The sequence below is a fragment of the Stegodyphus dumicola genome, chromosome 3 (assembly GCF_044657685.1).
Source record: "Stegodyphus dumicola isolate Sdum_Otavi_A_Nest chromosome 3, ASM4465768v1".
Lineage (NCBI taxonomy): Eukaryota > Metazoa > Arthropoda > Arachnida > Araneae > Eresidae > Stegodyphus > Stegodyphus dumicola.
The window spans coordinates 256,742,594-256,756,233 of NC_140770.1; the positions used below are offsets into that span (position 1 = coordinate 256,742,594).

The following is a 13,640-nucleotide window of genomic DNA, read 5'->3' on the forward strand; positions in this document are numbered from 1 at the left end:
CCACCCTAATGTTGTACGAATTAAGCAAAAATGTATTTTCAGATGAATTGTTCCTGTTCGAAATAAAAAAGACGTTTTAACCATCAAGCCAGGTGTGATTTTCTCTCCAGTCATATCTACAAAGCAATTTTTGTCAGCCACGACTAAAAAGGTGATTGGTTTCATAGTCTGAAATCAGCTCTCTGCTGTGATCTATCAACCTTCCCAAGCGAACGTCTAAAATATCACATATATATAATGAAAGTATATTTAGATGAAATGATGTAAGAATTTTTATAGTATAGATATTGCAGATGTTGATTCGTAATGAACAGGAAACTTAGCGGCTCAGACAGATTAAATATTCATTTTTTATTTCAATTGACATTTGTGGCTATAATTCACTCGGCACTCTAATAAAACCTATTAAAAAATTTTACATTTTGAATACCTTTGCGGTAAGAAGAGAAGCAGAAACCAGCAATCTATCTATGCCGAGGTTCATACATTTGTGGCTACAATTCACTCGTAATCGAGCCTATTTAAAAATTTTCACATGCTTTTTGGATACCTTTGCGGTAAGAAGAGAACAGAAACCAGCAGTCTATCTATGCCGAGGTTCATAAAGCAAATGCTTTGTATTCAGGAGCAAATCTTAATTCAGGGGGAATTAGTTTTGATTTCAATGCATTGGTTGGATAATTAATAATGCAGCGAAATTATTATTGGCTGTCTGAGTTTTAGTTCCATTTACGTCACCAGCGTCATATGATAAAATTATGAAATCATTTAAATCAGCGTCAATGAAGTCATATGATATGATTAGTTTCGAAATGTCGCAGTTCAAAAAAAGTTATTACAATTTTTAGAAAAGAATGGGGAAATAACCAAATTAAAATTAAGCATTAAGGGGCTATTGCTAATTTAAATTATAATGTATACTTACATTGTTTTTATCTTACATAGCTATAGATACAGGTGTTATCTTATTTACATAGTTTTATATATATATACACACAAATAATTCAATGTTTACCTGGATTAAAACTATATTTAAATATATTTTTCGAAAATTCGTTCTCGCAGTTTTTAAACTATAGTCTTACGATTCCCCACCTCCTGTACGATTTGCAACAAGAGGTGGAAGCTATTAGTTATTCATTCTCAGGACAGTAAGCAACTGGAACAATCTCGTTTTCAAGTTTAAAAAAAACTGCCCTCAACGTTGGAAGCAATTGTATTTCTAACAATCCCATCATTATCACTACTGAAGATTTTCATTCCACACAACTCAGAACTGTTTCATTCTCATGCCTTCAAACATTCATCCGTAAAAATGCTTGAAAATGAACCTAAAGCCACTTCAGAATTCTAAACAAAAAGCAACTGGAGAGGACTTGAAAAGTATCGACAGTACAGTTGAATACCACCATTACAAGGAAGAGAAAAGCCATTCTGTTAAAAACAAGAAGACGATAAATCGGGTGGGGTTGGGAGAATGACGCTGGAACATTTGAATTTGAACGAGTAACTTCAAAGGTCGTAAGGAAATATACTGACAACTTTACTTCATAAAGAAAAGAAATAAAGAAAGAGGGCTGTCGGCATAAGATGTATGTGTCTAATTCTGTCCATTCACGTTCAGTCAAAGGAATACACTGTAATTTGCAAAACACAAATTCTTTCAATAGTGACTTCAATTCAGCTGTGGTAAATATATGTATGCTTGAATGAAAGAATACAAGTAGCAAATATTTTTACATTTTTATTTCTTTAGAGAGAATGAGATTAAATTATTTTGTGGACAACAAATAAGCAGTTCATTTCAAGCATGTTACTGAACTGGAAGAGAAGTGAATCCAATTTAATGCCATTTTGTTTCTACTAAAACTTTCGCTTTTATTTAATTCCAGCTTCAAAATACCCCAAATTGGCATTTTACGTTTTCTAAATTTTTAAACGTGTGATAAATTGTAACAGTTTTCAGAGACATTTGGTCATTTTGAAGCTGGAGATGTGAAAAATGAGCAATAAAATGAGCAATGCCTTCGACGGGACTCGAACCGGGACCTCTCAAAATACGCGCCGAGTGTACTACCGTTACACCACGAAGGCATGCAGAAAGGAGGGAGTAAATACTTTATAAGTTTCTTAATGGATATGAGAGAGTTAGCACAATTTCTTATATTTTTTAAACAAGCAGCTTCTGCTTTCCTGCACTGAAAATTTAATACGAATATACTCAAAATTATATAATAAATAATTCAAGTGCTTTCATGACACATCATCAAAATTTTAAAAGCCAATTAGTTGTATTTTTAGCACCTCCATACACCTGAAATTTAAGATTAATTCAGCAGAATCTGCATTTCTATCGAATTAATCTTTCCACGCGTCCCATTCCCATACAGATTACGATACGCTTTTGATGAATGACGTCCTCTATTCTCCCCGTAGAATTATTCTAAAAGAAACTTCCTGTGTCAACCCCCTCTTCGTTGCATGCACTCGACTATCCTCATTGATATTCTTTACATTGGACAAAACGAGCGAAAGACCGGGAGGGAGGAAGGGCGGAAAGCGCTTCGATCCTAACCTAGGTACCTTAGTGAAATTTCCCATAGGATATCAAACACATCGTGGAAAGTAGCCATGGGAAAGAAAATGCTCTTAGGTGGTACTTCCTGTAAAGCATATTTATAATAACAAAGCTTCAACAGAATACAACAACATCCGTGTGCACCTGCAACTACTGATGAAGCTGTCCAAGTTGGTTATAGCAGTAAGTTGATGTAAAATGTAATCGAATTTCCCACTATGGCTGAATTCATCTACCTAAAATTTAATTTCACACTAATAAATGAATAATGATTATACAAGATTGTCAACAAAAATTCTTAACCCGGTTTTTATTTCCGCTGCTGTTGGTCGTAATCGTTTTTAGACCAAAGGGCGTTAGCGGAGAATGGCTATTAATTTCGTTTTGACATTTTGCTTCGAAATTGTTCACCAAATATTATTGCCCTGTGTTATATTTAAAGAAATTAAATAATGAAGAATCCGCATAAATGTATATATGTTTCTCGCACTGTAATAAAACAACGGTACCTAGAGCCATCAAATTTTGAATAGCGTAAATCTCCTTCGAATATGGACATCTGGCAGCTCTAATTTGGAATTTGTTTTATGGCAAAGCGCGTGAGACTGTGTATCGGAAATTCTAACGAGACGTTCATTTTAAAATTAATTTGTGATATTGCTCTTGAACTGAATTTTATATTTTAAGTGCGAAGAACATGATGTTTAATAAATAAGGGTAACAGACAAAACGTTAGAAAACTCTCCTTTGCGTTTAATATAAAATCTGAAACCTTTCAGATTTTCTTTTTTTTTTTTGTATTTTTTAATTAAAAAAGTGCATGAAATATGAAATGTAACTTTTCATACTTCATGCCTATACTTATATTTCGGAAAATGAGTTAAGAAAGCAAAAAGTGTGATTTCCGCACGAGAAAAACTGATGGAAATGTTTAATTTCAAAATTTGCGATTTTGACGTCAGTTTAAACTGGGAGGTCGGTTAATAAAAACATTCGAATAATTCGAAGTTAACTTTCCTCCTTAATGCCATTCAAAGTTATTCTTTTATAATATCCTAGTGACTATAATTTATAAATTTGGTGTGATTAGTATTCTCCCGAAAACTCTCCCTTTCTGCAAGAGGAAAAAAAAAACATTTTTATCTCCAGCGCGAGGGACTTTCTATCAGAAATTCTAAAGATACGCTGTTTTTAAATATTTTGTGATATTGCTGTTGAATTGAATTTTATGTGGCTTTATGTACGAAGAACATGATATTTCATAAATAAAGGTAAAACACAAAACGTTAAGAAAAACGATCCTTTGAGCGTAATATAAAATCTGAAAGCTTTCATATTTTCTTTTTTACTTTAAAATTATCTCAGTTTATTATTATTATTATTATTTTGGCAATTTAGCCAACAACGTTTTAACATTCATAATGAGGTATCATTAAAAGATACACTATAAAGATCCTTGTGGACAAAGGACAAAGATTTTGGAACATCAAGATGATGAAGAATACTACAACACATATTTAACGTAATAAGAATGTCAGTAAACGAAACAAACTAATGACTACAGAACTATAAGAATATCAAAATTCCATCAGAAGGCATGCAGACTTGTTGGACTCCTTTGGAAATTTTAAAATGAATAAAAAGAAAAGCATAAGTTAAGGCTTCCACTTTTTTCCCATATTTGGAAAGGATATAAACCTTCCGGATTTCTGAATGGAAATGACCCACTTGGAAAGGACATCAATAAAAAGGAAGAATCTCCGACTCTTTGAAGTTGATTACTTTTATTTTTTTAGGTCCAGCGAAAGTAGGTTGGAACGTCACAGCGGAAGAACATTAAAAAAGTTTTATTTCTAACTCCTCCTTTTTTTTTCTCGAGAAAGAACCCGGAGAAAGGAGGAAAGAAGTGATTTCCAGAAATGTACAATAGCCTGGAGTTAAGCATTAAGAAGGAATATAGATATATACATACATATAAAAAATAAAGAGGGATGTATTTAAAAAAAAGATTTAAAGAAAATATTCGACGAGATAAATCTTCAGATCCTTAAAGCAAAAGGATTTTTCGTTGAACAAAAAGGAATTCAATGTATGAAGAGTTTTTATTTAGTTTTCTTGATGGCGTCCCCCATCAGCAACTCCACATTTGCTGCATGTCTTTAGTATATATATCCAAAAGATAAATATGAGCTCCTCCACGTTGCTTTGTTTTAAAAGAAAAAATATATAAATCTGCATTTTAGGATTAAAAAAAAACAGAAGCAGGAAAAGAAAATTTTCATTCCGTAACAAAATTCGTCGATATATTTTAGGTCTGAGTTCGCTTGTTCTAAACGTAGAACTGAAATCGTCTAGGAATTTTGCTGAAAAAAGGTGGGGCGGGGGATTGTAATATGCGTAAAAGTTTGAAGCAGGAGAAAATGTAATATGCAATCTATTTTTTTTTACTTTCTCCTTTGCTCTCAGAACCTCATCAGAAAGATATTTCTTCTTCTTTTTAGCAAAATATGAGAAATTTTTCTTTTCACAGTAGCAGATACTGATTTACAAGGCTCATGCAACAGTTAGATAACGCTCTCTGACAGACCGTTGGAATCCCATGAAACGTAATTCAAACATTTAAAAAACGAAAACAAGAAATATAATAAAATTCGGTAGAAAACGTGCGAAAAACTCAGGTAATTAAAAGAAGCAGAAAACTCAAGACATATAATTAAAGATAACTTAAATCTTAGGAAAAATAATACAGATAACTTAAAACCCATTAAAATAAAACAACTGAATATTCATAAGAAAACGAAAATCGCAAAGAACAAAATTTTGAATGCAAACTACAAACACAAACACATTAGTATGTAGAAGAATAACAACATTTAGTATCTCGGGAGATAATGTGATTCATATCACACTGACGCAATGAAAGTGTTGTTATTTTCAGAAATAGAACTTCTAATTTAATATAGAGAGGATGTTTCCACATTTTTTTAGATGATTTTTCTTTTCTATAAAAAAAATATTGCTAGGGAATTTTTTTTAACTGCAACTATTTTTTTGAAGGTATAAATTATCGTCCGCTACTTGACAGTTTTGTTTTCAAGCAAAATGTTGCATTTAAAGAAGCAATGGATGGAAGGCTATGTTTGTGTTCTTTTTAAAGAAAATTATTCTTATCTAGTTATTAAAAAACGTGGTAAAAGCCTTCGATAGAAAGAAAACGTCAGAATTTAGCTTCAAGTGGAAAAATTGTTCCAGACGCGTATCCAAAGAATAAACGGAATGTTTCGAATGTTGTAAATGTATGATCTTTATGGTTAAAAGAATTTCCGCCAAGGTCAAAGGACAGTTGTAAAATCATTAAAATGCCCAGTGTCAACTGCAAACAAAGTGATTAATGCTAATTTGAATATTAAAATGACGAAAAACATAATGTGCATCGTCTTTCTCCACGACATATCGCCGAATAAAGAACGCGCAGTAGAATTCTTTACGAGAAGAGTAGCAAAAAATCTTAAAACGTGGTTCAAGGAGTCTAAAGAAATTTCTAAGGGATTTAGGATTGCTTCTGGTTTCAGTACAATGGCAAACTAAAAATAAAGAGAGTGGTGAGAAATGTTTAGATCAACTCTATATATTATCAAAAACGTATTTTATACCCACTTTTCAAATATGAAATATCTTCTCTTTACAAACAATGTGATCATTCATTAGAACTGCATCAAGAAAAAGCAAACAGCAACCTGTCAAAAATCTTCCTGAAAAAAATCTAACAAGAAGAGGGGTGTCAAGGCCATACCCTTCATTCATATCCCTACTAAATTTCTTGATCTATCACAGATGTATTTTTGTGCTTTTGAACTATTACTATCTGGTCTATATAGCGCGAACAAGAACAAAGTGTGCATTATTGACCGTTTTATTTACTATGTGGTCTGTATAGAGCGAACAAGAATAAAGTATGCAGTATTGACCGTTTTTTATTTACAATCTGTTCTATATAGCGCGAACAGGAACAAAGTGTGGAGTTTTGACAGTTTCATTTACAGAATAGATTGCATGGATGTGATCCGTCGAGGAAAAACATCTTGATATTTTTTAAGCACATTAAAGAAATCGGACATCAGACAGTGATCAGGGCACATACACATTATGCAATAGACAAAAATTTGTGAAAACATCGTTCTATCAAGGATTTCTTAATTACATAGTTTTTTTTTCCTTTCTGGGATATGCAGAAACTTCTAAGAAGTTGTACCGCCGAAGTTGCACTATCATTTACAGGAAAGGAAGATGTTCTGAGGCATTTATAGGAAGTGAAAATTTACACGAAGTTTTGTTTGGTGTCTGTCTTGGTCAAGGCAATTTATTACAGTTTTGAGTTAAAAAAATCTGCCTCAGTAGAATAGCAGTATAAAATGTTTTCATCCTTAATCGTGCATACAATATTAATAAAATACATTAAAACTAAATACTTTGATTCTTCCGCACATGTTTAATGAGAGAACTGAAAAGGTAGCCCTAAAAGAAACGCCAGAAAACTCTAAGATTTATTAAAGCTCAATGGCAAATATATGGAAGAATTTAAGAAAATGTAATTGAAAATAATTTTGTTTCTGAGAAATAAAAGGAATTTTTAGAATCAAATCAACATTTTCTTAAAAAGAAAAGGAATTAAATCTTACCATCGCAAGTTCTTCTTCTAGGTGCTGTACTCGATTTTGCTGAGCCTGTACTTTTATCTTTTCAGCTTGCAAATCTTCCTTCAGAGACTGAACTTCGAGTTGCATTGTCTTTTCCTGGGAGAAGAAAAATACATTATGTAACTGAAAGCTAAAGTGAGATTATCCATAAACTTTCATTAAACAAATGAATACATAAATATTAAATCGGTCACCAGTTTTCCCATTTGAGAATACTGACTTCATAAGATTTTTTTAAGATAACTTTAATCAAAATGCATTACTTCTATACGATGTTTAGGCAACAAAATATTGAAACACAACTTCATAAATGGAGTTCATGTGTTTGAATTTGGAAAGCCACCGGTGTTAGAAAGTGCAGTACAACTCTTAATTATTCCAAAAAAGTAGGACCATCTGGATTTAAAAAAAAAGAATAACTGGTGTTTTTTTTTCAGCTAATTATTTATCCTGATGAGTGACAATGTTTTTTGCCCATTTACCAAATTTTATTTTTTGAAATTTCATACAGTGAAAACGTATCCCACTTCAAACAAAAATGCAGACTTAAGAAGATTAAAAATACCTACTCATCCCAAAAGAACACGAGACTTAGATTAAACTATTAAGAGTATATAGTCCAGTGCAATTTATACCACACAGTTGTAAAAAAAACTTCATCCCGGGAGATGACATTTACAAAACGTCAACACGTTTGTTTAATTTATTTTTAGTAAAGAAACACTTGTAAGAGCTAAGCAACGATTCACCAAGTTAATAAAGAAGAGTAGTCTACATACAGTACATAATAGGTTTTAAAATAATGTTTATATAAATTACATGCTTTCTGCACACTGTATAACATCATTGTGTTTACAGGCTACTTACAATGCTACATCATTGTACCAGCCTTTCTTATTAGTTCCACTGAACAGAAAATTAATTAATAAAGAGAAATTTTTTTAAAAAAATCTAATTTTTAATTCTTAGTTTAAAATTCTAATGGAATTCAGAATAATAATAATTGAATATTAAAAAAACATGAATAACATTTTTAAGCGCAAGTAAGTTAAATTGTTGTACCGCTTAAAATGCATAAAATCCCAAAATGAATTAAGCGCTGCAAAACATACAATTAAATTACTATTTCCAAGCTTTTTTTTTAATAAGACTGCGATAAATTAAAGTATGATGAACGAAAAAAGTGAGCAAATCATATATAACAACCTCCAAAATGTAATTTTAATTACATTGATCAAACTAAAAAACGCGTACTCATAATTCAAAAAATAATCTTTCCATGGAATAACATAAAATAGATATACAACCGAATTCATACAATTAACACAAACGGATTAACCACATGAATTGCTAATTGCACCTAAGATATTACTGAGTATAAAGCAAAAGGAGCTTCGATAATTATGCATCAAAAATACAAATGGCTGCACATCTTCTCTAGATCCACAAGTGTAGAAATAAAGTAATATGATAACAAAGAAAAATATAAACATTATAATATGAGAAAAGTAATGAAACCTTAACATTTTTTCCTGAAGTGATAAATTTTGGTGCCCAAATATTTAATAATACACATTACAAATCTAATAACATTTGTGAGTCATTAAGTTTTCTGATGCGGGAGACGTGAAAAATGAGCAATGCCCCCGCCAGGACTCGAACCTGGACCTCTCGAATAAGCGCCGAGTGTGCTACCGTTACACCAGGAAGGCACGCAAAAGCAAGGGGAAAAATACCTTATATACTCCCCCTTTTAAAAGGCGAATGGGGATTAGGGCACCCAATCGCCAAATTCTTATGGTGAAGAATCATCATCCAAGAACCTTTTAGTTCGGGCGCCACTGTCATTAGGGTGTTTTTATGCTGGAGACATGACAAATGTGCAATGTCCTTGCCAGGACTCGAACCTGGACCCCTCGAATACGCGCCTAGTGTGCTGTTTTTACGCCACGAAGGCGTGCAGAAAGAAGGAAGAAAATACCTTATGCATTTAATTTCAGAAATAAGGTTGTCATTTTTTGTTGATGCTAGCTAATTCCGTTTAGGATACCGTTATAAATCTAATAGCTACCTAAATTCCCTTTTAATTCCAATTAAAGAACTACCATTACGCATGGTTTATTAATAATAATGAGGGATTCAGAATGAAACGAACATAAGCGATAGCAAGAAAGCATGCATACGCAAAATCCGCATTCAAGAGTACTAAAGAGCTCCCCCCCCCACCCTCCAGGAAAAAAAAAGAAAGGTAATGAGACAACATGTTTACTATTAAGAGAGATTAAAAACTGATCTGTATAAAACCAGCCAAAAAATTCCAGCTATGATATCACCTTACTCAAAGATCTAAGATTATCTTGGAGTAACACACTTTAATATCTTTAAAAAAATATTTTTCGCCTTAGCTGAAGGCTCGATAACCCTTTTTTCTTTCTTTCAGAATTTTCTTTTCCTATGAAGATGCTATCAGCAGCGTAAGTGACACTCTCGTTCCCACACATCCATCATACGCCATGCTCTCCATTTACCCTCGAACGAAAACCCTTTTTTCTTTTGTCTCCTTCAGCGGTCTTCTTCCAGAGGTGCCATTTTTATTTTGTTCCTTTTACGGTCGTTTGATCTTTTTTTTGTTACTTCGACTTCCGCTCTCTGGAACCGCAGTCTTCCATATTTTCAAGTCAAAAAATAGCGCTAATTTTTTTTTTTTTTTTTTTTTTTACACCTACGTTTTCGGCATCAGAAAAGATTTCTGAAAACATTAACACTCGTTAGCTTAATTAGCATCATCGAGCACAAGGATATCATGAAGTATAATATACTTTTAGGGCTTTTGCCAAAACGGAAGTCGTTATGAACAGGTTCTGTAGATTAAAAAACTGAAAAAGAAAAAACAAGTACTACTGGATTTTCAAAGGAAACCGAAACTCGTGAAATATTAATTTGAGAAAGGATGCGCATGTTTTGTCACTTTTTTTAACGATAATGATAGTAGCAGCTTTCTAAACTTAAGTTATTTTAAAAATAAAAGAAAAAAAATCTATCAATGTTCGTAGAAATGAGAAAAACAATTTAACACATTTAAAATTTACACTAGCAGCTATACAAATATCATCTACTTTTATGTTGTTCATTATCAAGTTCGATTCCAGTCTGTCTTCTTGAAATTAAAAAACAAATACCCCACTGTATCTTAGACATATGCAAATTAGCGAAGGTAGGAAAAAAAACATATATATATAGACAGAGCCTTAGCTATGCTTAACATATTTTGTAAGGAAATCAAAATGTGTTGGTGACATTTTGATAGCGATAACTTTCAGATATCGTTTATATTTTGTATATATATGTAATAAAGATATTCAGTAGCAGGAATTTGGATGGCGAATGCAGATTAAATTTTCAGTTTTATTTTCGGCAACATGCTGCGGCTACACGCAGGTCGGCACGTTAAATGTGCCTGTTCCAAAAGGCTTACATTTTTGATATATTTATAGCATAAAAGAAGAAGCAGACAGATAGCAGTGTAGCTGGCCCAAAGCGTGGAAAGCAAGTGCGTAATGTTCAGAATGAAATCTCAAGTCAGACTGAGTTAGTTTTGGTTTTCAAAGCATTCTGATTGGATGGTTAATATTTCTGTAAAATTATTATTGGCTGTTAAGACTTTTAGTTCCCTTTACATCATCAGAATTATGTAAGAGTCATAAGGCATGGATTTTTCTCGAAATGACGCAGTGAAGAAAGGGGTTACTATTTTTAGAATGAGAAGGGAAATTAATTTAAGCTGCTAATTTAATCTTTTACATATTCTTTTTATTACATATCCCCCCCTTTAAGAAGAAAAGCGACAGAGAAGCCTTTTTAAAGAGAAAGCGTTAAAGCACTAGCAAAAATAAATCATAACATTTTGATTCTATAAAAGTTTAATTTATAAATACCAATTTTCTAAACTTAAAAATTTTTACAGTTCTATTGAATTTGTCAGCATTTCAGTCCAAAAGTCTTTTTGTTTTGAGAGTTCACAAAATCATAATTCTTCAGGGAAGGTTCTTGATATCACAGAATATCACAAAAACTTTTACCTAATCATTACTTATAATTAAACGTAATGCACATAAATATTTATGATACTAATTTCCATACTGATAAATTATATTTTAAAACCATAAATACAATAGGAGTAACAGTTTCAGAAATTATGGTAAATATGTAAGAAAAAGAATACGTAAAAGATTAAATTAGCAGCCTAAATTAATTTCCCTTCTTATTCTAAAAATAGTAACCCTTTTCTGCACTGCGTTATTTCGAGAAAAATCCATGCCTTATGACTCTTACATAATTCTGATGATGTAAACGGAACTAAAACTCTTAACAGCCAATAATAATTTTGCAGAAATATTAACCATCCAATCAGAATGCTTTGAAAACCAAAACTAACTCAGTCTGACTTGAGATTTCATTCTGAACATTCATTGAACTTGCTTTCCACGCTTTGTCCTAGCTACACTGCTATCTGTCTGCTTCTTCTTTTATGCTATAAATATATGAAAAATGTAAGCCTTTTGGAACAGGCACATTTAACGTGTCGACTTGTGTGTAGCTGCAACATGTTGCCGAAAATAAAACTGAAGATTTAATCTGCATTCGCCATCCAAATTCCTGCTACTGAATATCTTTATTACATATATGTATATATATATATATATATATATCTTTCAAATAATAAATTAATAATAGCTCGTTAGCTTCTGTTTTCATTCTAATAATAACAGAGGAGCAATAATTTTTATAATTAAACTCCCTGCACATCTGATGCGCACTTATCTATTAAATCTGAACCAAAAATCTGGACATTAATCTGACATATGATCTGAAATGTAATTCGGTATAAAAGGTAATTGCGTCGCAACTCCCTCTCTCTTCTGCTTTTTTTCGTTGCATCGCCTTGACGTTCGCCACACAGAGTTTGCTTTTCTACGTTCGTCCATTGTTTAAGAAAGGTAAGCTGTATAAAATTATAGGGTGCATAGTGCACCCGATGATGTACATTATCAAGGAATAAAATTATGTGTGAAATTTACGGCTATATCTGCCTTTGAGTGTCATTTTTTCTAACTAGGCAGTAGAGTTTCTCTAAGTTGTGAAGCAGAGAACCATTGTCAATCCGTTACAACTTACTTTCAACAAGTCATTTTATTATATATATACAAAATATCTTGTTAATAGTCAGAAAAGATTTCATAGAACACTTTTTGCATTTTTACTGCGTCCGTCACTGTTATGGCTGAGGATGAAATACATTTATAGCGAAGACAAGCTAAAATAAACCTGCCTTAAAAAGGTGCCAATCAGAAAGCTGAGTCTTAGGAACTTAACGACATCTCTTACATTACTCAGCCACCCTGCCAAGGAAAGTGCGAAGAAAAAGTATTAGTTTTTCCTCGTTTGCAGACAAGTTATGATTAATGCACTTTTTGTAAAGGAATCCTAGCATTACTGGGTAGTTACAGCAGCAAGAAAACATATGCTACGCCTTTAAAATGTTTTCTATACAAGAAGTTTTATTTCAAGTACAGCTGTCATACAGTAACTTGTAAGACGAGATTAACTCGGAAGCAGTAATTCTGCAGTTGATCTTTTGGCAGGAAGTTTTGTTTTTCGATGCTTGCTTCAGTTGACACACGACACTAAGAAGTTAAATTTATGTCTGTAAAAAAACTTAATAATACACCTCAGAGTTTTCTGCGAGAACTGGAGATTTTAAAACAGGCTTTCCGTAAGTTATAAAGCAAAATGTTCCAAAGTGGAACTTATAAATGAGAAGACGATTTCTTTATAGTATTTGGTACAATATATATTTTCTACTCATTGGTAAAACCTACTGTAAATTAGCTTCCCAAACAATAATAATAATAATAATAATCCCAAAGCTTTTCAAAAGTCAAACAAAGATACTGGTATTTACACTATAAACAAAATGACAAGACTTCTGCAGGAGATGCATATTTTTTGAAAAATTAATTACATCCATTTCCGTTAGCTTATAAAGACAGGTAAAATGTTTTACAGCGAATAAAAGTATATTTTACTAAATATGTTTAAATTTTTCACAAAATCGCTGATTTTTGTGGAGCTACGTAGTCCGGATAATTACGCTTGATTTCGCTGCGCGTTTCCTATCTGCTGCGTATAATTACAACAGCCTTCGGCATATATATGTGATATCAAAATCTACAAAGACTTTGTAACTAAAATTCTAAGCACATTTCCTTTCAGTTTGGTTATACGATTCGGGGAAAAACTGTAAATATAAAGTCTAGTTCCATTACTATCTACGGTTAGATTAAATAGAAAATATACACGTCTTC

The 13,640-nt window shown here is 32.3% G+C and overlaps 1 protein-coding gene across 2 annotated transcripts in view; it reads right to left on the reverse strand.

Annotated features, from left to right (window-relative positions):
* LOC118191550 (uncharacterized) overlaps positions 1 to 13,640 on the reverse strand; it is a 731,912-nt gene that overhangs the window by 156,757 nt on the left and 561,515 nt on the right. For both annotated transcript variants that reach the window (XM_085814069.1, XM_085814068.1), the window contains exon 4: positions 7,258 to 7,371. In XM_085814069.1, coding sequence (XP_085670195.1) covers positions 7,258 to 7,371 — 114 coding nt within the window. The remainder of the gene's footprint in view (positions 1 to 7,257; positions 7,372 to 13,640) is intronic.